General features: G+C 43.6%; 1 protein-coding gene across 7 annotated transcripts in view; it reads right to left on the reverse strand.

Moving 5' to 3' along the window:
- The window catches only part of LOC119951685 (protein unc-79 homolog), a 269,084-nt gene that overhangs the window by 217,053 nt on the left and 27,529 nt on the right, over positions 1-24,502 (reverse strand). For 6 of the 7 annotated variants that reach the window (XM_038774926.1, XM_038774915.1, XM_038774945.1 and 3 more), the window contains exons 4-9: positions 22,374-22,544; positions 21,311-21,403; positions 19,327-19,382; positions 6,599-6,728; positions 2,841-2,905; positions 983-1,071 (exon numbers count right to left, since the gene is read on the reverse strand). In XM_038774926.1, coding sequence (XP_038630854.1) covers positions 983-1,071; positions 2,841-2,905; positions 6,599-6,728; positions 19,327-19,382; positions 21,311-21,403; positions 22,374-22,544 — 604 coding nt within the window. Of the gene's footprint in view, positions 1-982; positions 1,072-2,840; positions 2,906-6,598; positions 6,729-19,326; positions 19,383-21,310; positions 21,404-22,373; positions 22,545-24,502 lie in introns of those variants that run through there. The other variant, XM_038774971.1, reaches the window with a different exon arrangement.

Consider the following 24,502-nt stretch of genomic DNA (forward strand, 5'->3'; position numbering starts at 1 on the left):
CTTAATAGCATCCAAAAATAAACAGGATGGGTTCATTTTGTGTAGATACCATTATCTCAACTGAAAAACGGAAGTCATGGGGCTGGATTGTCCACCCCGCCACGCCATTTTTCAGCCTCGACCCACCGGCAGGATTCTCAGTTACACCAGCTGGTCAATGGGGTTCCCCATTGTGGAGCAGCCCCACACCGTCGGAAACCCCAAGGCACCGGCAAAACGGAGAATCACGCTGGCGGAAATCCCGCCCATGCTCTTTAAATATATTTAATTAACTTTGTTAAAAAAATGTGTAATTAGCATTAAATATTAATGTGTTAGGCAGGCTGGGTCGACGTGGACTGCACTTGATGCAGTGTAGCGAGAGACAGACCTCCAACACTTGATAAGATGCAACACAATTTTATTTAACGTCTTAACTACTATACATGTTCAACTGTGGGTTGACACTATGCTGACTTGACTGGAGACCTAGTGCTAGCCTGACCAGACTTACTAGCTACCGCATGGTGTTTGCACTGGCTAGCTCACGAACTCTGACTGTCTCAGTGGCTGGGTCCCGAGAGAGCGGGAAACCTAGTGCCCTCTGGCTTTATAGTGGTCGTGTCCTGTCTGGTGATTGGCTGCTCTGTTCTGTGTGCTTACTGGTCACCCTGTGTGTCAATCACTGCCTGTCTGCACTCCATTATATACATAGATGTATATTATGACAAATATGACTATATTCAAGGAATAATTGGTCAAACTGAGTTTCAACACCTGCATGGCAAATCTTGCATTTTTACATATTAGGTAGATTAATAGCTGATATTTAATCTAGACCAATGCGCTATTTTATCAAAAAAATAGGATCAGAAGAGTTTCATGTAAAGGTTGCTGTTTAATGGTGCAGATTTTAATGCTTCTCACATTTTGCCAAATTTTTAGCAATGTCCGCCATCATAGAGTTGCGTGATGGTACCAGTATTAATTAAATTGTACTCACCCTGCAATCTTTTGGCTGCATTCTTCACACAAGTATAAAGGAGGTGGCTTCTCACCTAATGCCACAGAAATGGATGGATCTATGCACATCTTCAAGAAGAAGTTACATAAAAGCAATAATTTAGTTCATCACATCAGACTAAATCTTCAACGAAACTCAAATTATTGTACCTCAAAACTATGTTCATTATAAAACACAATCAGCAACAGCAAAGCCCAAATATGAATCCTAGCCTCAATCAAAAGTGTAATTCATAATCTTTCACCACTTATCTTCAGCATTAGCTCCAGTTCTCGGTCGGTCTCAAATTCAAAATTCTCATTCCAGTGTTCAAATCCTTCATGGTCTTACCCCTCCCAATCTCTGAACCTTCCATCAGCTCCACAACTCTTTCAATGCTCTGCCCACTTCCAATTATGGTTTCTTTTTTTATATTCTTTCAAGGGATGTGGGCTTCACTGACTAGACCAGCATGTATTGCCCACCCTTACTTGTCTTTGAGAAGATGGTGGTGAGCTGCCTCCTTGAGCTGCTGCAGTCCATGTAGTGTATGTACACTACCAGTGCTGTTAGGGAGGGAGTTCCAGGGTTTTGACCCAATGACAGTGAAGGAATAGCAATACATTTCCAAGTCAGGATGGTGAGTGATTTGGAGGGGAACTTCCAGGTAGTGGCGTTCCCATGTAACTGCTGCCTTTGTCTTTCCTGATGGTGGTGGTCATGGGTTTGGAAGGTGCTATCTAAGGAGATTTGAGGAGCTCCTGCAGTGCATTTTATAGATGGTACACACTGCTGCTACTGTGCGTTAGTGGTGGAGGGAGTGAATGTTTGTGGCTGGGGTATCAACCTAGCACGCTGTTTTTCACCTTTGTGAAGAAAGCCTTAAAATAATTTCAAATCAATAAAGTGGTATCAGTACAACATTGCATATTTTCTTCTGCATGCTGGATTAAAAAATACTTATTTTACCTCATGTCACTTGTTTAAAAGGAGTTGAATATTTAAACATAGGAATGTTTCCTCCCAGCCTTGAAGATAACTTTCATACTTTCCATGATCAGACCGCTTCCCATCATGATCCCATAACTCCCTTCCAACATGTGACCAACCCGCTGGGCACCCCCTCCCCACAATCACTACCACCCTCCCTGTCTGTCCCTGAGGATATGTCTGTCATCAATGTCTCCAATTTCCGACGATCCCTTCCGACCCTCCAAATCACTCTGGGACCACTCTCTGCTCCTTGGAATCTCCAAGCAACAAGAAAACTACCTTCTTCTGGGCTACAGCCTCTTCCGTAGATTTCCACTCAATAGGATGCCAAACCTGTTAAGTTGAAAGTCTTCCATGTGCTGAACCTGCTGCCAAAAACCATGCATTCTGTGGAGTCAAAACTCCACAACACTCGAGTGGCCAGAACTGCATAACTCCATCCTGCAGGTAGGAAATACTGCCCCACTAAATATCAGGGTCACTGATCCTGCCAAACCAGAAACCAGCTGTTCATTCTCTATACAATCAGGAGTTTTGGTCCCATGTGCTCACACAGTTCCTATATTACTTTATTCCCCTTTCATTCAACCACTGACCTGGAGCCAATTCTTTTAATGTTCACGAACTTCAACCAGAATTCTGGTACTTTACATTTCATTTTTTATTCATGTCTGAACAAGATGTTCACCATGAATGAGAATCGGGCATTTTCTACATAGATCATGCAATTTGCTTTTCCAGACTCCAGGTATTGAATACAATGAAAATCAGACATGTTCCTGAAAATGGCAGCAATCCACTCTGAAAAATGACCACCTTAACAATGACACAATCTATCCCTAATAGATACAAGGGCTCACAATACCTTCACAGCAGGTTTGTTGATTGCATTCTGGCATTCGATGTGTTGACAGTGAATTGGATTCCATGCTGGAAGAAAATGAAAACTATTAAATGCAAATGCACACAACTCATAATTGTGGCTAACCTCTATTTTGCTGTTTCTTTTTGCTGCCCCATCCAAACCCCTGACATTAAGTGAGTCCCAGTCAATATAGGGGAAATTAAAATTCCCTACTACAACAACCCTGTTACTTTTGCACCAATCCAAATTCTCTCTACCTATCTGCTCCTCTATCTCTCGCTGGCAGTTGGGGGCCTGTAATAAATGTCCAACATTGTGATTGCCCCCTTCCTATTCCTATGCTCTACCCAGATTGCCTCATTGTATGAGCCTTCCAAGGTGCCTCCCGCAGAATGGCTATAATATTTTGCTTAATTAGTAATGCTACTCCCCCACCCCTTTGACATCCCTCTCTATCTCTCTTGAAGCATCTATATCCTCCAACGTTCGGCTGCCAATCCTGCCCTTCCTTTAACCATGTTTCTGTAATAGCCACAACATCATAATTCCAAGTACTTCTAAGTGCTCTAAGTTCATCTGCCTTACCAGCTATACTTCTGGCATTGAAACAAATACACTTCAAACCACTGCGTTTGAGCTAACAGGGTGATGTTGTTCTCTTATTTTTGTTCTCTATTTCCCCTTCAGTTATTACACCTTCTAAGCTAGCGCTCTGGTTCTCTCGTGGAACTATTTTCCTGTGCCGTCTCCCAATTGACAGCCTCCACCTTTGTTGTCCAATTAAAGAAGGCAGCCAGGCATCCAATGTTGCTGGCCCAATCAGAGGGCTGGCAGCTCTCAAACCCCATCAGTCCAAACAAAGAGCAGCCCCACATAGAGTTGCCCTTAGAAAGCTAAGCTTAAAATAAAACTTAACAGATGCCAAGCAAGAAGGGCCCTCAAATGTACCAGCAGTAAAATGCCAGTGAACTGGAAGTAAAAATTGCCCGAATGGGGGCCTTAAGCGTGCCAATTGGCAACCCATCTCTGTTCATCAGGCAGCTGATCTATCTCCCGACTTATGCTGGAAATCTTCCCCAGAGGCAGGAATACATCATGAAACTTATCCTATGCAGTCCCCTGCCGTTTTCCCAGATTCCTTACTTCCACCCAGCACACTGGGGCCGAGAAAAGTCAGCTCTCATAGTTGGACCTGGTCTCATCCCCCAAAAAATTAATGTCATTCAAGGATAGCAAAATCTCTTATTCAGCACAAAATGCCACAAACTTTCAAAAGTTCGACTCAACATTAAAAAGTCTCCTGGCATCAAGTCAAACGTGGGGAGAAAACATCCTGATGACAACTACCCTCCTTCCTCCATGCTGCACACCACCTGGGAAGAAGAACTCAGGGCAGAAAGAGTACCAAATATATTCTGGTTGAAGGGGTGGGGAGGGCAAGGTTGCCCTAAAAGAAGAGCGATCCATGATTGGGCTTGAGCAGGTGATGAGGAACCAAGAAGAGGGAAAGATCTGCTTGAGCTCATTGCGCTAATCTAACTGTCACAAATAAATCTGCTCATGACAGTGATTGTAACAGGTATGACCACACAGTCCTTGTGAAGGCGGTGTCTCAGCTTCACACTGAGGCCACCCTCCATTGACATGACCACGATGCTAAATGGAATAGATTTAGAACAGTTCCAGGCAGCTCAAAACATGGTATTGATGAGGCACTGTGCTCTCAACAGCATTGTGGTCTACAACAACCTGTAACCTCAAAGTTTGGCCTCTCTCGACCATTATTTTCAAGCCAGGAATTCAACCCTGGTTCGAAGTGGAATGCAGGACACCATGTCAGGAGCAGAACAAGGTGTGTGTAAGATTGTAGTGTCAACCAGATGAAAGACAAAGGCAGCAGGTGCATGGGAACACCACCACCTGCAAGGTTCCCTCTAAGTCACACATCATTCTCATCTGAAATATATTGCTGTTCCTTGATTGTCCCTAGTTCAAAATATTGAAACACCCCCCCAAACAACATCGTGAGCATACCTACACCACATAGACTGCAGCACATTAAGAAGGCACCTCACCACCATTTTTTTCAAGGGCAATTAGGATAGACAATAAAAGCTGGGCTTGCCATCAATGCGCAAATCTATAAGACCATAATAAGCCCAAAAGAAATAGGAACAGGAGAAGGCCACTTGGCCCCTTGCGCCTGCTCTGCCATTTAATAGGATCATGGCTGATCCGACATTCATCACATCCACTTTCTGGCCTTTCCCTGTAACCCTTGATTCCCTTATTAATCAAGAATCTATATATATCAGCATTAAATATACACAAGGATTCTGCCCCCACAGCTCTCAGTGGGAAGGAGCTCAAAGACTCACAATCCTCAGAAAATAAATCTCTCTTCATCTCAGTCTCAGAATAAAGCAGTACCCATTTAAGACTATGCCCTCTGGCCATAGACTCTCCCATGAGGGGAAACATCCTCTCAGCATTTCCCCTGTCAAGCCCCTTAAGAATCATATGTTTCAACAAGACCATCTCTCATTCTTTTAAATTCCAACGAGTGGAGTCCCAACATGTTTAACCCTTGCTCATAAGACAATCCCCGGTTCCCCTCTATCTACATAAGACATCTACTTGTTCCCCTCTAGAGACTTTCTCAAAAAAATTAACAATTAGTCAAGGTTTCCCTTTCATGAAGCCACGCTGACTGCTTGATTAGATTATATGATTTTCCAAGTGTGCTGCCATTACTTCCTTAATAATGGATTTCAACATTTTATCCAACTTTAGGCTAAATAGCCGACAGTTACCCATTTTTTGCCTCCCTCCCTTCTTCAATAGTGGTGTCACATGGGCAGCTTTCCAATCCTCCACTACGTCTCCAGAATCCAAGGATTTTTGGAAAAGTACAACCAATGCATCCACAATCTCTGTAACTACTTCTATTAGGAGCCTAGGATGCAAGCCATCACGGTTCGGGTACTTATCTGCCTTTTTAGCACCATTAGTTTGTCTAATACTACTTTTCTAGTGATGGTGATGCTATTTAATTGCACCCCAAAATTATTTTGTATTAAAGGGATGTTTTAAGTATCTTCCACCATAAAGACAAATGCAAAATATCTGTTTAACTCCTCTGCCATTTCCTTGTTCCCCATAATTATCCCCCCAGATTCATTTTCCATGGGGCCTATGTTCATTTTGACCTCTCTCTTCCTTTTTATATATTTAAAGAAACTCTTACTGTCAGTTTTTAGATTCCTTGCTTGTTTGCCCTCATGGTTTATTTTCTCTCTTTTGCTGGATTCTGAATTCCTCCCACTCTTCAAGGCTACCACTGACTTTTGCCTCATGATATGCTTTCCTTTCAATTTAATACTCTCCTTCAACTTAAATCCCATGAGTAAATATAAAAATTCAATGTTCATCCGTAAGCATTATAAAATTAATTTATATAGAACATCAGGTCACAATTTCTGCCAACTATGTTCCCTGGGAAGATGATGAGTTTGAGCTCATAGTTACTATGTGAGATTTAACTTGATTCATACTGGGTTGATAATTAGGTTTAGCTGAATACAGCATCTGCAAGGATGCTTTGATGGAGCCAGTAACAATTCAGCAGCGCTTTTATTTTGTTGCTCCTTCCAGTTATGATTTATCTAAAATACACAAAATAATTTTAAAATAACAAACTGTATGTACTAAACAGAATGCATCGAGTTACTTTTAAATACACATTGTCTTAAAATTACCTGTATACTGAAGTCCCCTGTATTCACAGATCGCACCTGGTGGCTTTAAATTGGGCCAGTAGTGGAAAAGCATTTGAACAGCTGGAGGCTTAACTTGAGACGGGCCATACGCAATCACATACAACAAATCCTAAAGCAACATAGAAAAACACACATTTTGCAAAACCTTTGCACATCCATATTTTATTAGCATTACTGTAATTATATAAGGTAATTACATACTGCACTAATTATTAATTTGAATTGCATTAACCACCTACATCTAAAACATAAACTTCAAGTAGTCCAATGGCTGAAATAATACATTTTAACCATTTACTGCACTTAAGTTACTCACATGAAAGCAATCAAGCTATTTTTTGATCAGTGTGCAACCAAGCTAAATGCAATTAGAGATCCCATACACCAGTAATTAATTTAACATCTACTGATTTTTTACATATATGAACATTTTTAATTGCATTCATGTTTTTTTTAAAAGTTGTGTCACCTCAAAATTATCTTTTTCCCCTTGGCTCTGCAAATTTTTTCAGTACAACCTAAATGTACTGTTTCACCCAGACATACAATTTGACATAATGCCCAACCACTAAATTGTTGAGCCAGTTTATCAATATTCATAGCCATATCCATTATCATTACCGCAACTCAAAGATATCCATCAAAGCACAGTTCTGACAAAAGATCATAAACTTGAAAATGTTAACCCTGTTTCTTTCAGATGGTGCCAGACATGGAGATAGAGAATCTAGTGGTATGTGTAACGATAACAATCTCTCCCTCAAAGTTAGCAAAACTAAGGAGCTGGTCTTTGGCTTCAGGAAGCAAAGTATCGTACACACCCCTATCTGCATCAATGATGTTGAGGTGGAGATGGTTGTTGAGCTTCAAATTCCTTGGTGTGCACATCACCAACTATCTGTCCTGGTCCACCCACGTCAACACTACAACCAAGAAAGCACAACATAGCCTATACTTCTTCAGGAAACTAAGAAAATTCGGCATGTCCACATTGACTCTTACCAATTTTTACTGATGCATCATATAAAGCATCCTATCTGGCTGCATCATAGCCTGGCATGGCAACTGCTCGACCCAAGACCGTAAGAAACTACAAAGAGGGACCTCCGATGACAGCGGGTGGGAGGCAGCCAGGCACTGGAGAGGTCCCGCTTGGGAATAGAAATTTTGGGGTTTTAACCTCGGTCCCGGAGGCAAAGGAGGCTAAAAAAGCTGTAAGGAGGCACAGGAAGGGGAAATGTCCAGGTTTGGGGGAAAAACAGCCGTGAAAAAGGGGGTTAATGAAATAAGTCCGGTGAGTGGAAAAGTCAGCGCAGGAACTGTAAGGAAAGCAGAGGCTGGGGCACCAGGGGAGGCCACATCGCTCACAGCAGAAGAAATGACCAAGGTGATGGCTGTGGAAATTGAAAAACAGTTCACAAAGCACATGGAAGCGATGGAGGAGGAGATTGGGGCCGTATTGAAAGTACTGGTCGAGGAGGCGATTGTCCCGGTGAGGGCGGCGGTATCCAGCGCAGCGGCGGAGGTGTGGGTGCAGGGTGAGGCACTGAAGGAAGTGGAAGAGGCATTATCGCAGCACAGTGATCAACTCACCTCGATGGGGAAGGAGTTGCGGAAGGTGATAGAGACCAACAAGGGTCTGCAAACCAAAATGGAAGACCTGGAAAACAGATGCAGGTGTCAAAATCTGAGGATCGTGGGTCTGCCGAAGGGCTGGAAGGCCCGAGGCCGACGGAGTATTTTGCCACGATGTTGGCAAAACTATTGGGGGAGGGGGACGATTCCTCTCGATATGAACTGGATCAGGCTCATCGGTCGTGGAGGCCTATGCCAAAGGCGAGTGAGCCGCCAAGTGTAGTAACTGTGTGTTTCCGTAGGTATAGCGTGAAGGAGAACATAGAACATAGAACGATACAGCGCAGTACAGGCCCTTCGGCCCACGATGTTACACCGACATGGGAAGTCAAAAACTAAAGGCCATCTAACCTACACTATGCCATTATCATCCATATGCTTATCCAATAAACTTTTAAATGCCCTCAATGTTGGCGAGTTCACTACTGTTGCAGGTAGGGCATTCCACGGCCTCACCACTCTTTGCGTAAAAAACCAACCTCTGACGTCTGTCCTATATCTATTACCCCTCAATTTAAGGCTATGTCCCCTCGTGCTAGCAACCTCCATCCGTGGGAGAAGGCTCTCACTGTCCACCCTATCTAACCCTCTGATCATTTTGTATGCCTCTATTAAGTCACCTCTTAACCTTCTTCTCTCTAACGAAAACAACCTCAAGTCCATCAGCCTTTCCTCATAAGATTTTCCCTCCATACCAGGCAACATCCTGGTAAATCTCCTCTGCACCCGCTCCAAAGCTTCCACGTCCTTCCTATAATGAGGCGACCAGAACTGTACGCAATACTCCAAATGCGGCCGTACCAGAGTTTTGTACAGCTGCAACATGACCTCATGGCTCCGGAACGCAATCCCTCTACCAATAAAGGCCAACACACCATAGGCCTTCTTCACAACCCTATCAACCTGGGTGGCAACTTTCAGGGATCTATGTACATGGACACCAAGCTCATCCACACTGCTAAGAATTTTACCATTAGCCAAATATTCCGCATTCCTGTTATTCTTTCCAAAGTGAATCACCTCACACTTCTCTACATTAAACTCCATTTGCCACCTCTCAGCCCAGCTCTGCAGCTTATCTATGTCCCTCTGTAACCTGCAACATCCTTCCACACTGTCTACAACTCCACCGACTTTAGTGTCGTCTGCAAATTTACTCACCCAACCTTCTGTGCCCTCCTCTAGGTCATTTATAAAAATGATAAACAGCAACGGCCCCAGAACAGATCCTTGTGGTACGCCACTCGAAACTGAACTCCATTCTGAACATTTGCCATCAACCTGTCTTCTTTCAACTAGCCAATTTCTGATCCACATCTCTAAATCACCCTAAATCCCCAGCCTCCGTATTTTCTGCAATAGACGACCGTGGGGAACCTTATCAAATGCTTTACTGAAATCCATATACACCACATCAACTGCTCTACCCTCGTCTACCTGTTCAGTCACCTTCTCAAAGAACTCGGTAAGGTTTGTGAGGCATGACCTACCCTTCACAAAACCATGCTGACTATCCCTAATCATATTATTCCTATCTAGATGATTATAAATCGTATCTCTTATAATCCTCTCCAAGACTTTACCCACAACAGACGTGAGGCTCACCGGCCTATAGTTACCGGGGTTATCTCTACTCCCCTTCTTGAACAAAGGGACCACATTTGCTATCCTCCAGTCCTCTGGCACTATTCCTGTAGCCAATGATGACATAAAAATCAATGCCAAAGGCTCAGCAATCTCTTCCCTGGCTTCCCAGAGAATCCTAGGATAAATCCCATCAGGCCCCGGGTACTTATCTATTTTCACCTTGTCCAGAATTGCCAACACTTCTTCCCTATGCACCTCAATGCCATCTATTCTAATAGCCTGGGTCTCAGCAGTCTCCTCCACAACATTATCTTTTTCCTGAGCGAATACTGACGAAAAGTATTCATTTAGTATCTTGCTTATCTCCTCAGCCTCCACACACAACTTCCCACCACTGTCCTTGACTGGCCCTACTCTTACCCTAGTCATTCTTTTTTTTTTTTTAAATATCATTTTTATTGGAATTTTTTACAGAAAATATAAAACATAACGACAAACAATGAAATGCAACAAAATAACCCATAATAACCGTACCACCCCCAGACCGTATCGATGCGTGTATCCCATCCCCCACTCCCCCAACCCCAATGACCAACAAAAGGACTTCAAAATAAATTTAAATTAAATAAACAAACATAGTCATCGTCCGCCCCCCCCCCCACCTTTTCCCTCCCCCTTCCCCCCCTCCCCACCTTTTCCCTCCCCACCTTTTCCCTCCCCCCCCCCCCCCCCCCCGGGTTGCTGCTGCTACTGTCCCCGTACCCTATCATTGAGCCAGAAAGTCGAGAAAAGGTTGCCACCACCTAAAGAACCCTTGTACCGACCCTCTCAGGGTGAATTTGACCTTCTCTAGCTTAATAAAACCCGCCATGTCATTAATCCAGGTCTCCACGCTTGGGGGCCTCGCATCCTTCCATTGTAGCAAGATCCTTCGCCGGGCTACTAGGGACGCAAAGGCCAGCACACCGGCCTCTTTCGCCTCCTGCACTCCCGGCTCCACCCCAACCCCAAAAATCGCGAGTCCCCATCCTGGCTTAACCCTGGATCCCACCACCCTCGACACTGTCCTCGCCACCCCCTTCCAGAACTCCTCCAGCGCCGGGCATGCCCAGAACATATGGGCATGGTTCGCTGGACTCCCCGAGCACCTGACACACCTGTCTTCACCCCCAAAGAACCTACTCATCCTTGTCCCAGTCATGTGGGCCCGGTGCAGCACCTTGAATTGGATGAGGCTAAGCCGCGCTCACGAGGAGCAAGAATTAACTCTCTCCAGGGCATCAGCCCATGTCCCGTCTTCGATCTGTTCCCCCAGTTCCCCCTCCCACTTAGCTTTCAGCTCCTCTACTGACGCCTCCTCCGCCTCCTGCATAACCTTGTAGATATCAGATATCTTCCCCTCTCCAACCCAGACCCCCGAAAGCACCCTGTCGCTCACCCCCCTCGCGGGAAGCGAAGGGAATCCCTCCACCTGCCGCCTAGCAAATGCCTTTACCTGCAGATACCTGAACATGTTCCCCAGGGGGAGCCTAAATTTCTCCTCCAACTCCCCCAGGCTCGCAAACCTCCCATCAATAAACAGGTCCTTCAGCTGTCTGATGCCCGCTCTGTACCAACCCTGAAATCCCCCATCAATGTTCCCGGGGACGAACCTATGGTTCCCCCTCAACGGAGCCTCCATCGAGCCCCCCACTTCTCCCCTATGTCGCCTCCATTGCCCCCAAATCTTGAGGGTAGCCGCCACCACCGGACTCGTGGTATATCTCGTAGGAGGGAGCGGCCACGGCGCCGTTACCAGGGCCCCCAGGCTTGTATCTCCACAGGACGCCCTCTCCATCCGTTTCCATGCTGCCCCCTCCCCCTCCATTACCCACTTGCGCACCATCGACACATTGGCCGCCCAATAATACCCCGAGAGATTGGGTAACGCCAGCCCCCCCCCCATCTCTACCCCGCTCCAAGAAGACCCTCTTCACCCTCGGGGTCCCATGCGCCCAAACAAAGCTCATGATGCTGCTCGTAACCCTTCTAAAAAAGGCCCTAGGGATAAAGATGGGCAAACACTGAAAAAGGAACAAGAACCTTGGGAGAACCGTCATTTTGACGGACTGCACTCTACCCGCCAACGATAGCGGCACCATGTCCCACCTTTTAAATTCCTCTTCCATCTGCTCCACCAGCCTGGTAAAATTAAGCTTATGGACAGTCCCCCAACTCCTGGCCACCTGCACCCCCAGGTATCTGAAACTCTTCACTGCCCTCTTAAATGGGAGTCTCCCAATTCCCTCCTCCTGATCACCCGGGTGTACTACAAATACCTCACTCTTGCCTAAATTACCTACCTCTGACATCTGTCCTATATCTATTACCCCTCAATTTAAGGCTATGTCCCCTCGTGCTAGCCACCTCCATCCGCGGGAGAAGGCTCTCACTGTCCACCCTATCTAACCCTCTGATCATTTTGTATGCCTCTATTAAGTCACCTCTTAACCTTCTTCTCTCTAACGAGAACAACCTCAAGTCCATCAGCCTTTGCTCATAAGATTTTCCCTCCATACCAGGCAACATCCTGGTAAATCTCCTCTGCACCCGTTCCAAAGCTTCCACGTCCTTCCTATAATGAGGCGACCAGAACTGTACGCAATACTCCAAATGCGGCCGTACCAGAGTTTTGTACAGCTGCAACATGACCTCATGGCTCCGGTACTCAATCCCTCTACCAATAAAGGCCAACACACCATAGGCCTTCTTCACAACCCTATCAACCTGGGTGGTAACGTTCAGGGATCTATGTACATGGACACCGAGATCCCTCTGCTCATCCACACTGCCAAGAATTTTACCATTAGCCAAATATTCCGCATTCCTGTTATTCTTTCCAAAGTGAATCACCTCACACTTCTCTACATTAAACTCCATTTGCCACCTCTCAGCCCAGCTCTGCAGCTTATCTATGTCCCTCTGTAACCTGCAACATCCTTCCACACTGTCTACAACTCCACCGACTTTAGTGTCGTCTGCAAATTTACTCACCCAACCTTCTGTGCCCTCCTCTAGGTCATTTATAAAAATGACAAACAGCAACGGCCCCAGAACAGATCCTTGTGGTACGCCACTCGTAACTGAACTCCATTCTGAACATTTGCCATCAACCACCACCCTCTGTCTTCTTTCAACTAGCCAATTTTTGATCCACATCTCTAAATCACCCTCAATCCCCAGCCTCCATATTTTCTGCAATAGCCGACTGTGGGGAACCTTATCAAACGCTTTACTGAAATCCATATACACCACATCAACTGCTGAGAAGGTCCTGTGCTGAGCGAAGCAGAAACAGGTGGTGCAGTGGGCTGGAGCTGGTTATGCATATACCAGGACTTTATGGTGGAGCTAGCGAGGAGGCGGGCTGCCTTCAGCTGGGTGAAGAAGACACTGTACATCAGCAAGGTGCAGTGCGGCATAGTATATCCAGGTAAGTTGAGGGTGACCTACAAATCCAAGCACTTTTATTTGGGGATGGCGGGAGTGACGGAGGAGTTTGCAAAGGCAGAAGGACTGTGGTAGAATTGAGAAATGGGATTGAGAGCAGGTCATGTAATGATGTAGCCTCATGTAACTTTATTTTTTCACTGCATGTTGGTGCATGTACTAAATGAGTCGACGTTGTATATTTGGACAAGAAAAGAGTTGGGACTTTCATTTGCAATGATGATTCTTTGGGGCTTGGGTGAGTATGCGAGGGTTGTGTGCTAAAGGGAATTTCTTGGTTTTCCTGGGACTGGGCAAGAGGGAAGGAGACCCGGGTGGGAGCCTCCACACTGGTCGGTTTAAGCCGGCCAGTGAACGGGAGTGAGGCTGCGGCCATCGGAGCCTGGTAGAACAGATTTTGGTGAGTCTAGCCAGGGTGAAAAGTTGGGGGAAGGAACAGAGGTTGGGGGGAGGAGTTTACGAGAGGAAGTGGAAGGTGGGAGTCTGGAGGGTGGGTGGGGGGGGTGATGTCTACAATTCATGGGTGTCATCCCCGGTACTCTTTCGGGGATTGGATGACGTTGAAAATTGGGGGGGGTGGACTATATATGTCAATGGCAACCATAGGCAATTCCTGATTCCTTTTTCTTTTTTCCTTTTTTCCAACCTTGGGTGGTTTTGTTCTATTTGATGCTTATATTGTCAGGTGGGCTGTTGCTTGGGGGGTGGTGGGAGGATGGGATTGTTGTTGTTAATAAGGGGATTGACATTGTATTCGTTACCGTTTACTGTTTGTTGGTGGGGTGGAAGTTCTGAAGAAAATGTGAAAATGGAGAAATAAGAGGAATACTTTTGCATCAGCACTAGAAGTGTAAATGTGAGACGAGGTAGTGGGTTAAAGGATAATTTTTCACATAAAGGGATATTTGAATATAGAATATATTACCACATGCCAATGGAAGTTAAATCAACTAATTTTTTTAAACGGGCAGTAATATAAAGATTTGAACTAGAGAAAATTAAAAGCCATGGGAAAAGGTCAGAAATGGATTGAGAGAGGATAGCTCTGGTGAGAAGCTTGATAGTGGTGCATCCAAAATAACCTTTTAGACTTAAATTACAGATTTTCATGAAGTGACGTGCACTGTTGGGAGTATTTCATATCAGATAGGAATGCAACACTGAGGCAGGGAATTGGACTCAATAGCACCTGCTTTTTGGGTGCTATGAACATGCTTAGAACTCAAAAATGGCACATCACACCGTGGTTTGAAACAAACTGGATGCCATATTGGCGAGGACCTTGAGGTCACAGTGAACAGCCACTAGAAGTATCGAGAGGAGGTATATCAATATGTCAGACAGAATGCAAAGTGGTGCCATTTTGGGATTCAACATTCCAGCTGCTGCCCTTTCTTAACCTCACACAGCATTCAGCAGCAGGAGAGGCTCCCCAACTCTTCCCCACCAGTACTAAGTCATCAGTTGCCTCCAGCATATTGTTGATTGATTTTTCTCTGGCTGTTGCTAAACTATTACAAGTTTCCATAGTTGATTCAAGTTGAAAATATCTTCAAGTGGTGTGGCAGGTGCAGACGGACATTTTCTGACTTCAAGACTTCAGCACAAACTAGTTGCTTCCAGACTTGAGTGCACTAGTAGGCATTCCCCTTGGCACATAGCATGATGTGGAGAATGAATATGGCCACACAAAGCAGAACAAGCTTCTGGAAGAGCGAGGTGGAGGAGGGGAGATGGGCACTCAGCAGGAAGCCAGTGTGTTCAGGAAGTAATTCTCCTACTTGAACCACAGTGGGGAACATTGGCTAGAATTTAGAAGCATGGAAGGCAGGAGATGATGTAAAATTGGGTGCCATGAAAGTGGCACAGTGCCCGTCACCTACCTGACCCTGCTGTGATTTTAACAGTGGCAGGGCAGGTGACAAGCAGCCTGCACACCCGGGGCTAACTGTGGCCTTTAAGTGGCCAATCAATGGTCAGTTATGGGTCCCATTCCACCGGTAATGTGATTTTCCCCAGCCTGCCAGGTAAATCCTTTTCATGTCCCCGGTGTCAATTGGGAACCCAGCCAAGATTTGTGCACCTGCTCCTGCAACATTTCCCCTACTCTGCCCATCTCTGCCCCCAACAATCTTAGCGGGACCTGCCAACCTGAGACTGAGTGATGAGACTCCAACTGGAACTAGTGATATTTGCATCACCCCATAGTTTGTCGGCCACAGTTGCATAAGGGAAACCAATGAGATGCTCTGTTCAGTAGGCATTAACTGTATTTTATTCTCTCTTGCAAGAGACAAGCAAGAAAAGTGAGATTGCAGTTTATTGCATGGTGCCAGGTGCCAAGGACTACGTGTACATCACTTTGTGGGCACCCCTCGTACACGGTCTTATACCAGAACCAAAAGGAATTCCACTCTCTCAACGTCCAGCTGGTTGGTATGTAAACTTGGGCAGAGAATCATGCAGGCCAATGCCTGGGAACTGGGCAACAGGCATTATACCTTTATTCTGTGTTAATCCTGTGTGAGCTACCTTTGAGCCACATTAAGCCAGAGGCTTGTTACTGGGCAATAAAGGCTATCTAATGAAATAGTGGTTGATGACTTGGGTGCATAGCGCAGCCACCTGCTTGCAATATGTATGCATGGAGGCCATGCTTACCTACATCGCCTGAGCTTCAGTAGTTCACATAGTCTCACCAGCACCTTCTCATGGGCAATTAGGGATGGGCAATGAATGCTTGCCTGGCCACCAATGCTTAGATGCCATGAACAAATAAGAAACAATAAATGTGATAATGCAACCAGTGACACTTTGATGAATCCTTGCATTTCTCAAAAGAATAGTTATCAAGATTCTTGATGGTCTGCAAGATGCTGCCCAAGCTCACCATCTGAGAGAACAGTATTTGCCATCAGCCATCTTGTGAGCAGCTGAGGAGCACAGGCATGAAGAAGAGAATTACGAAGAAGAGAAAGGAAGGAGGCAACCTAGACAGGCCTTTCTGCCCCGCCTATCCACTGACTGCAAAACAATAACCACAACCCCCAATTCCCCATTCACCAGCACTCCCTCTCCATACCTTCCCTCTGTCACTGACCATTACAGTGTTGGCCACAATGCAAAAACAAAAGCCAGTGTCAAATAAACATTTTGCACTACATTTATAAATGAAATTATTCTGGTTTACATATAAAGCTACTAATTAACCACCTGCATTGCCTTACTCCCTGTCTTCTATGACTACTGCTCCGATGAAGCATGATTCCTGTGGTTACAGCAAGGCTGGTGAAAGGTTCCTGACTTACAGCGTGGGAGACTGCAGGTGGCTTTGAAGGACAATCTGGAGCAGCTTTGAACCGAGAAAATTCCAATGTAGTCTGCATAATTTCTTCATTGTCTGCCTAAAAGGCAGCAGCAAAGGCACTGATGGAGTGGTTGGGGTGGGAGCGTGAATGCTGTCATCTAAAGTGAGGAAAGCAGGTTATTTTTCCATCCAGCACTGCCAGTCCCCAGGGTGGCGATTCTGCAATCCTGCTAATCCGTTGGAAAGCAGAATGGCAGACTGCTGTCACCAACTCTGATAGGGCCTTTCCACACTGTAATCCCCAGCCATGAGTAGCAGCAGTCTGAGTTTGCACTGAAACACTCAGACAGCATGTGGCGGCAGTTTGTGCTGCAATGGAAGGTGTGACCTTGGCCATCAGACACTGTATCATGATGGGTCCACAGTAAGTGAACTGAGTTAGCCATCATTTCCATGCTGGAAAGTATGGGCTTCAAGTTCTGCGCAAAGCCCTGCACAAGTTGTCACGTTGTTCTTTCTGGCAGTCTTCCCAATAAAACAAGCATTTTGTTGAGTATACATGTCAGCATTCTTCTGTAGGCTTTCCCACTGAAGTACTCATCTGAGTCCTCTGCCGAAGTACCCCTATATACATCCTCCAACAAGCTGGCACCCACGTTATCTTTAACCTCTACCCAGGTTGTAGTTCAATCAAACCCTGTATTGCAAGATCTAGTCTCTAAACCATCCACTTAGAGATGGGCAGTGTCCGTATCTGAGTTAGTGGTTGGGAGCATGAAATAGTGATGGTGCTGTGTCATCATCATCGCCCTCTTCTAGGTGCTCCTCCACTGTCTGATCAGGTTGCATCTTCTGGGTTTCTAAAAGGAAAAATATGCAATCATAAAATTCTGGTGGAGGAGAGAAACAGGAAGTAAGAAGTGAGTGCTTATACCATATGTAGCATGTAAGTCAGAGAAGAGTGTGGGATGAAGAAGTGGAACGTGCAGAGGAGGATTTGGTATGAGGATACCATTATCTTCATGATTCTTGCTCTGCCACTGGCCTTGCTATCATCATGGGATATCCTAATAATGACAAACATCACCACTCCATGGGTATAAGGACATGCAGCTGGACCCCTTAAATTACGTACTGTTTGGCTGTTGTGATGGGTTATTGAATAGCTGTGAGATGTGGACATGAAGCTTGCAGTACTGCTAAGTGTATCGGGTGAGGTAAAGCCTATGAGTATGAGATAAAAGTTCTGATTGATATTTTTGGTAGATGAATGATGGAGTGAAATGAATTGAGCAGTGGCTGAGGCTAGTGACACAGTTGATAGGTACGGTATTTGAAGATGCATTCACTGACCTTTGCCCTCATATGTGGCCAGTGAAATAATTGTGGCACAGTATCCAGGTCCTTGGGACTTAACTCTTGATAATGACCTCCACTGCTAATTGCTCAGAGTATCTTTGGAGAGTGTGCCTGGAGGCCTCCTCCCCCGTCGATACACGGCACCTCTCCTTTCTCCTCCTCCATCAATGCCTCCAGTGCTATGCCCAAAATCTTGAGAGTCCTTTAGTTTTCACCATTTCCTAGATCAAAGTTCCTGCACAACTGTCAGCACTGCTCCAATGACAGGAGTTGCAGGCTAGCCTTAAGCAGACCATCAACTAATGATTTGGGGTCCCCTACATATGCACAGTCAGAAAACAGCACATTTAGCGCTTGTTAAACACAGTCATCATTCAATTGAGCAGGGAGCACGCAGTTGGCATGCTGCCATCTTAATTGCGCTTCACAATTTCCATGCCTGTTATTGAAATCTAATTTAGATAGAGACTGCCTGTCTCATCATCTACAGCTGTTCCTTTAGCCTGGCTAGCTTTAAGCAGGTAACATAAATTGTTTAAAAGCCAAGCAACCAATAACGTTGCTAAAGTGGCAATGTTATTTAAAATTGACAAAAATCTGAGTTTTCCATTTTAGCGGTGCTGCTATTCCCTGCATTAAAATACAATAAAAATGCCATCTGCCCGATTTCCCTTCCCCATAGCAACAAGCAGCATTTTATTTCATTAGCTAAGTTACAAGTCAATCCAGAGCCAACCTTTTGCTCTGGCAATCATGTTGGAATCAATAATAAAGGAAAGAATGTCCGTTAGCCAGTAACAAAGCTTAAAACCTATGACCTCTCATAAATACTTGCCTTCTTGAACAAATTGAACTCCATTTGGGTTATTGTCACACTGAGGACAAGTGGCCACTAATTTAATAACACACAAAAGCCAAGCTTCATTATGTATTTTTTCATACAAGCCCTTGCATCATCTGCCCAAAGGCAAGTCGGTGAATGAGAGAACAACCTGCTCCCCTCTCCCTTTTCATAGTAAGAGAAACAGAGTATTGAAGCAATTGCTCTGCGTTTGGCAGCTTGAAGCTGTGAAACTAAATAGATTCCTCCCATAAACATTATTTCCACCATCGCACCAAGGAAGAATTCCAGATGCAAATTGTTGAAAATAGGAAATATATTTAAGTTTAGTATTTGGACTGGTGATTGTGATTTGTGCAACAGTTAAACAACTTAAAATATATTGCAACAAATGAGTAAACATTTAAAACAAAACCTATTTATATGCTTTCTTCACTTGGCATGCCTGTCACAGAAAACAATTATGAGAGCTGTGGTATAATTACTCACTTTCCAGACTTCTTGTTTGTACTTCATAAGGCTTTCCAATAGTTGGCAATGGTACACTATGGAAAACAGTTTCAAACAAGGCTTTATTGAATCCACCATTTCATATCAGCTTCTCAACAATTTCATTAAAATTAAACAGTTAAATTAACAATAACACAAGTTGACCTGTGTATATGTAAAATCATTACATTAATTCTAGACATAAAGAAAGTTAATTCTAACTACTTAATCGGTATTATGTACAAAAGATTGTGTTAGTAATACCCGTTGTGAGCTCCCAAAGGCGTTTTCTCTCAAGTCAAGTATTGATTGCTTTTGAATGGTGACAAAGACCTATGCATACTCATTCGTGCCTGTGTGAAAATTATTCCATGCCTATTTAAAACAATTTGTTTGCCAGTAAGCTATTATGGACCGTGTTGAGAAATGTTTCAAAATGTAATCTCACAATGAAGTTATGCAAAGCTGATCAAGCCTTTAAGAATATTATGGAGGAGTTGGCCGAGAGAAGTAAAAGACTGTTCTCATTGAGAGTTGTAATAATTTAATAATTGTGAAACCACAACAACTGGAGGTCATAAATATATGATAATCACTAACAAATCCAACAAGTATTTCAGGGGAAACATCTTTATCAAATAACGGAACTCTGAATGACATGGAGTGGTTGAGGCAAATTGCGTGGATGCATTTAAAGAGAAGCAAGGTCAGAAGGAATACAGGATATTGTAATTGGGTGAGATAGGTTAATGTGGGAGGAGGTTTATGCAAAGCACAAACACTGGTATAGACTATTTGGGTTCAATGGCTTGTTTCCATGCTGTGAATTTGATTTAATTCCATGTAAAGGAGGTGTTCATGAAACATGCAGCAATATTTTTTTATTTGACTATGAAATACTACAACGACTACCTGATGAGATCATCAATTCACAAGACACGTGATTGGAAGTGAACGGTGGTTTTAATCGTCTTACAACTGAGCCTGCCTGCGACGTGATGAACTGGCAGCAGGCTCACGACTGCAGAGCTTTATACTTCCGGTTAGTAGAAGGAACCATGGGCGGAGCCAAGGGGGAGCCCAGTACAAACTCCTCATCTCCCCCTATGGGCAGAGCCGCGCAACGGCTCGTGTACAGAGCCCACAAGGACACAATACATATAATACAACACAGTGTGTACTAGGTTTATAATTCACCACACTACCCAATAGTTGTAAATGTGCCTCCTATAAGAATAAAAATCTAAAACAACAATGCTCTCCTGAAGTACGTGGGTGAAGGCACCAGCAGACATATTCAACTGTTTTCAGTTTGTCTGTGCACTAGTTCTGGAGATCATTTTGTTAAATCCATGTTAGAAGGATCAACATTATATCAACATCAGTAAGTGATATTAAAACTCAGTAAGAGAATAACAGATTGTGAACTCTACACTGGGGAAAGGCAGGTCTAAAAGAGACAATATTGAGATCCCTGTACCTGGATATAATGGTGGGTGAGATTTTAAGTCATTCATTTAGACAGAGTTAAAGTCAGGCCCGAGACATCCATGCCTTTCTTAAGATTACAGTGTGTAATGATTTTTAATTTCAATACAAGGAATTAGGCCGAACAGGGTCAAAAGAGAAACTATTTGTGGCAACAGCAGCCAAAAGTGCCGAGTGATGTTCCATCACGGCCACCTCCTAAAGCCTTTGGCATCACAAGTGTCAGTCTTCAGCCAAATCAATTCACTCCATGTGATATCAAGAAACAGATGAAGGCAATGGATAATGCAAAAGGTTTGGGCCTTAACTATATTCTGGCACTAGTACTATGGTAATATTTTATGAGATGGTCAATGAACTACAATGGAGGAAATCCCAACGGTCAAACTTTATCTCCAAATTTACATTAGCTATACTGTTAATACCATTCTCAATTACTAACACCGTTTCTAAAATTGTCTGTCCCATATTTACCTAAAGGATATTTTGCACTTGCCTGGATTTGTCGTATACTGCATAGCAATCATCAGCATTGACGATGCAGAATAATTCACATAAGGTGGAACACCTTCTCGCTTAGATGAACCCACTAGAGAGAACATTTGATAAGCATCAGACTTTCAATTAAAACGTGAGTTATCATCTCTCTATTTGTTTACAAAAACTGAGTCAGGATTGTCCAATCTCATTCTACATCCCCAAGCCTTAGCAACCCCCATACCCTCCTGCCCTGGGCTACTATATCTCTGATTACTCCGAGCCCCAGTACTTGTCTTAGCACCTACCACTTAATTCCCTTCAAGTTTCAATATCTCCACCTGTATATGTATCAAAAATGGTGAAAGGAAACAGGAGTAATTAATCCGAACAGCAATAAATGCATGAATTACACTATAAATTAGTTAGACTTTTGCTCCAGATGCTCACCAGCAGAATGCTGCAATAACTTTTCAGAAAAGATAAAGAACTGCTATTGCTTAAACATGCCTCGATAGTTCAAAGTGCAGATGGATTGATGTGGAGAAGCATGCTATTTCTTGCATGTTGCACATTTTAGGTTTAAAATTAAATTTAACTTGCAGAAATTAGTTATTTCTGCTCCCATTACTGTATTGTAAAACGAATCAATCTATATTGTTGCCTGTTTCCTCGGTCCAAGCCCCAGACCCAACAATCATCTCCCCACTCTCTCTCTCTGCCCAACGTGTTCCCTGTTCTCTATCAGCCCAAGTCTAGCCTCCTGTTACCCATCCACAAGCAATGCTACCGGAAATGAACTGGTTAGATTTTTAAAAAGCGAAGTCAGTAAAATACATTAAAAGTACACTGGAAATGCCATTCATCACACTGAAACAGAATAGAATAAGAAAAGATATTCATAAAAGTTAACACGCTCCACCTGTAGCAGGCTCTCCTTCCATTTTTGCCACTGACACAAAGAAAAAGTAGCAAAGTGTTAACACCAAGGAAACCACACAGATACATAGAAGCAAAGAGGAAGAAAAAGATAGTGTAACTTTGCAGACATGTGTTTCTCAGGCACTGAAAAAAAAACTTACATATTGCCATTGGGAGGAAAGAGGTGCTCAGATATTCAATGATATCCTTGTGAAGAAATGGAGGAAATGTTGCTAAGGTGGAAATCATGGTGTAAGGTAAAGTACTCAGAATGTCATCACTGAGGAACGGTAGCAAGCATGTTGTAGTATAAAATATGGATTGTCCCAAGTCTGTTTAAAAGAAAATAAACAAAATTAAGTACAAAACAATCCTAATTGTCAGGGGGGGAAAATGCAAGTCTCGATGAGGATTAATTTGCGATATGCATTGGTATCTTAATCTATTTAATCCCTCGAATGCAACTATCCCCATCTCAAAATGATTCATAGTTCAAGGTGTGATCCTCTAGGGTAAACAGAGAAAAACTGCTGCACGGCATAATGGGGGAAAAAATTGTATTTAAAGCATGGAAACACTGCTCTCTCATTAGGAATTCCACGTAACTGATTAAATTAATGGATTTGGTACAGTCGAATATTTGTGCGGCAGGTGCAAATTCACTGAGTGAAGCATTAGCTCAAATTTTGCTGTAAAAATGGTTAGGTTACTAACACTCACCATTATTTATTTAAAAATCAGGACAGCAAGCAAAGATGCAGTTAAAAGTGTTAATTTGGAAGTAACTGTGCAAGTGAAGTTGCTCATCTTCTCGCCTTCTAGCTCCACATTAAAATGTACTGAACAGCAGTACATTCCTATACTAATGTTACAGATACAGACTGAACTCACCATAGAAATTTAGAGCATGTTCATTCTGGGCTAACTTTATCAGCAAATCTTTTAACAATGTGATAAGTCTTAATTACTACTAATTAACCTCTCTGGTATTGAAAATTAACTTCTACAAATGAGAAGTTCCATTTTTAAAAAAAATTTCATTCTTTTATCTCTTCTCTTCATTCAATTTTACTTTATTTTTCATTCTGTACCTGATTTTACATTTAATTAACTAGCATAACAGACACTGCCTGTTTCAGAATCAACACTTATGAACAATTATTGAATCTTATTTACAGCTGTTTTTCCTGTTCACAATTGTCCTAAGTGCCCTGGAGAGGGGGCCATGCTGTTTGCCTGTCCCGCGGACAGCAACATGACTTGGAAAGTCCATGGGCAAGTCCAGCAAATAGTGGTTCCTACAGCAAAGTCTGGCTCAAGGTTTCAATAATATAAAATCATAGAATGTTTGCAGCACAGAAGGAGCCCATTCTGCCCACTGTGTACACTCTAGCTCTCTGCAAGAGTAACTCACCCAGCTCTATCACCCCCGCCCTATCTCCATAGCCCTGCAAATTTCTCTCAAGTAATTATCCAACTCACTTTCTAAAGTCTCCACCGCAATCACATACAGGGAATTCCAGATCCGAACCACTCACTGTGTAAAAAGGTTTTTCCTCATGTCGTCATCTTTGTTTTTTTTGCCAGTCAGTTTAAATAGTGTCTTTCTGCTAAAGGCAACAGTTTCTCTCGACCAACTCTATCCAGACCCTTTGTGGTTTTGATTATCTCTTTCAAATCTCCTCTCAAACTTCTATTTTCTGTGTCAACTGTCTTCTATGACTGTCTCACAACTGTCGAAATGCATGTATCTTTGGTACCAAAACATAAAAAGAACTCGAAGCAATGCAAATACTTTAATCAAAATGCGATTCAAATAAATAACTCCAGTTGAAAAGCTAGCACTGATATTAAGGGCAGCATGGTGGATTAGTGGTTAGCACTGCTGCCTCACAACATCAGGAACCCGGGTTCGATTCCGGCCTTGGGCGATTATCAGTGTGGAGTTTGCACATTCTTCCCATTTTCGGAGGGTCGGAGCAGACTCGATGGGCTGAATGGCCTCCTTCTGAACTGTCAGGATTCTATGATTATTATTTAATCAAAAGAATTTAAATGCTATCGGGTTGAAATCATAACACTGAGTGACATGCAAATCTGGCAAGCACACATACAACAAATTTTAGGACTTTTCATTCAAGGATAGCTAACTGCGGCTTCTCACAAGAACAACGTATCTCCCCTCAGTTGGATACTGGTTGAATGAGATTGCTGTCAGAAATTACACTGAAGACCTGAGGTACAGAAATCAGCAGAGCTAAATGCCTTCATTATAAAGTCATTAATTCAA

Source organism: Scyliorhinus canicula, chromosome 2 (assembly GCF_902713615.1).
Source record: "Scyliorhinus canicula chromosome 2, sScyCan1.1, whole genome shotgun sequence".
In the NCBI taxonomy this organism is placed as follows: Eukaryota; Metazoa; Chordata; class Chondrichthyes; order Carcharhiniformes; family Scyliorhinidae; genus Scyliorhinus; species Scyliorhinus canicula.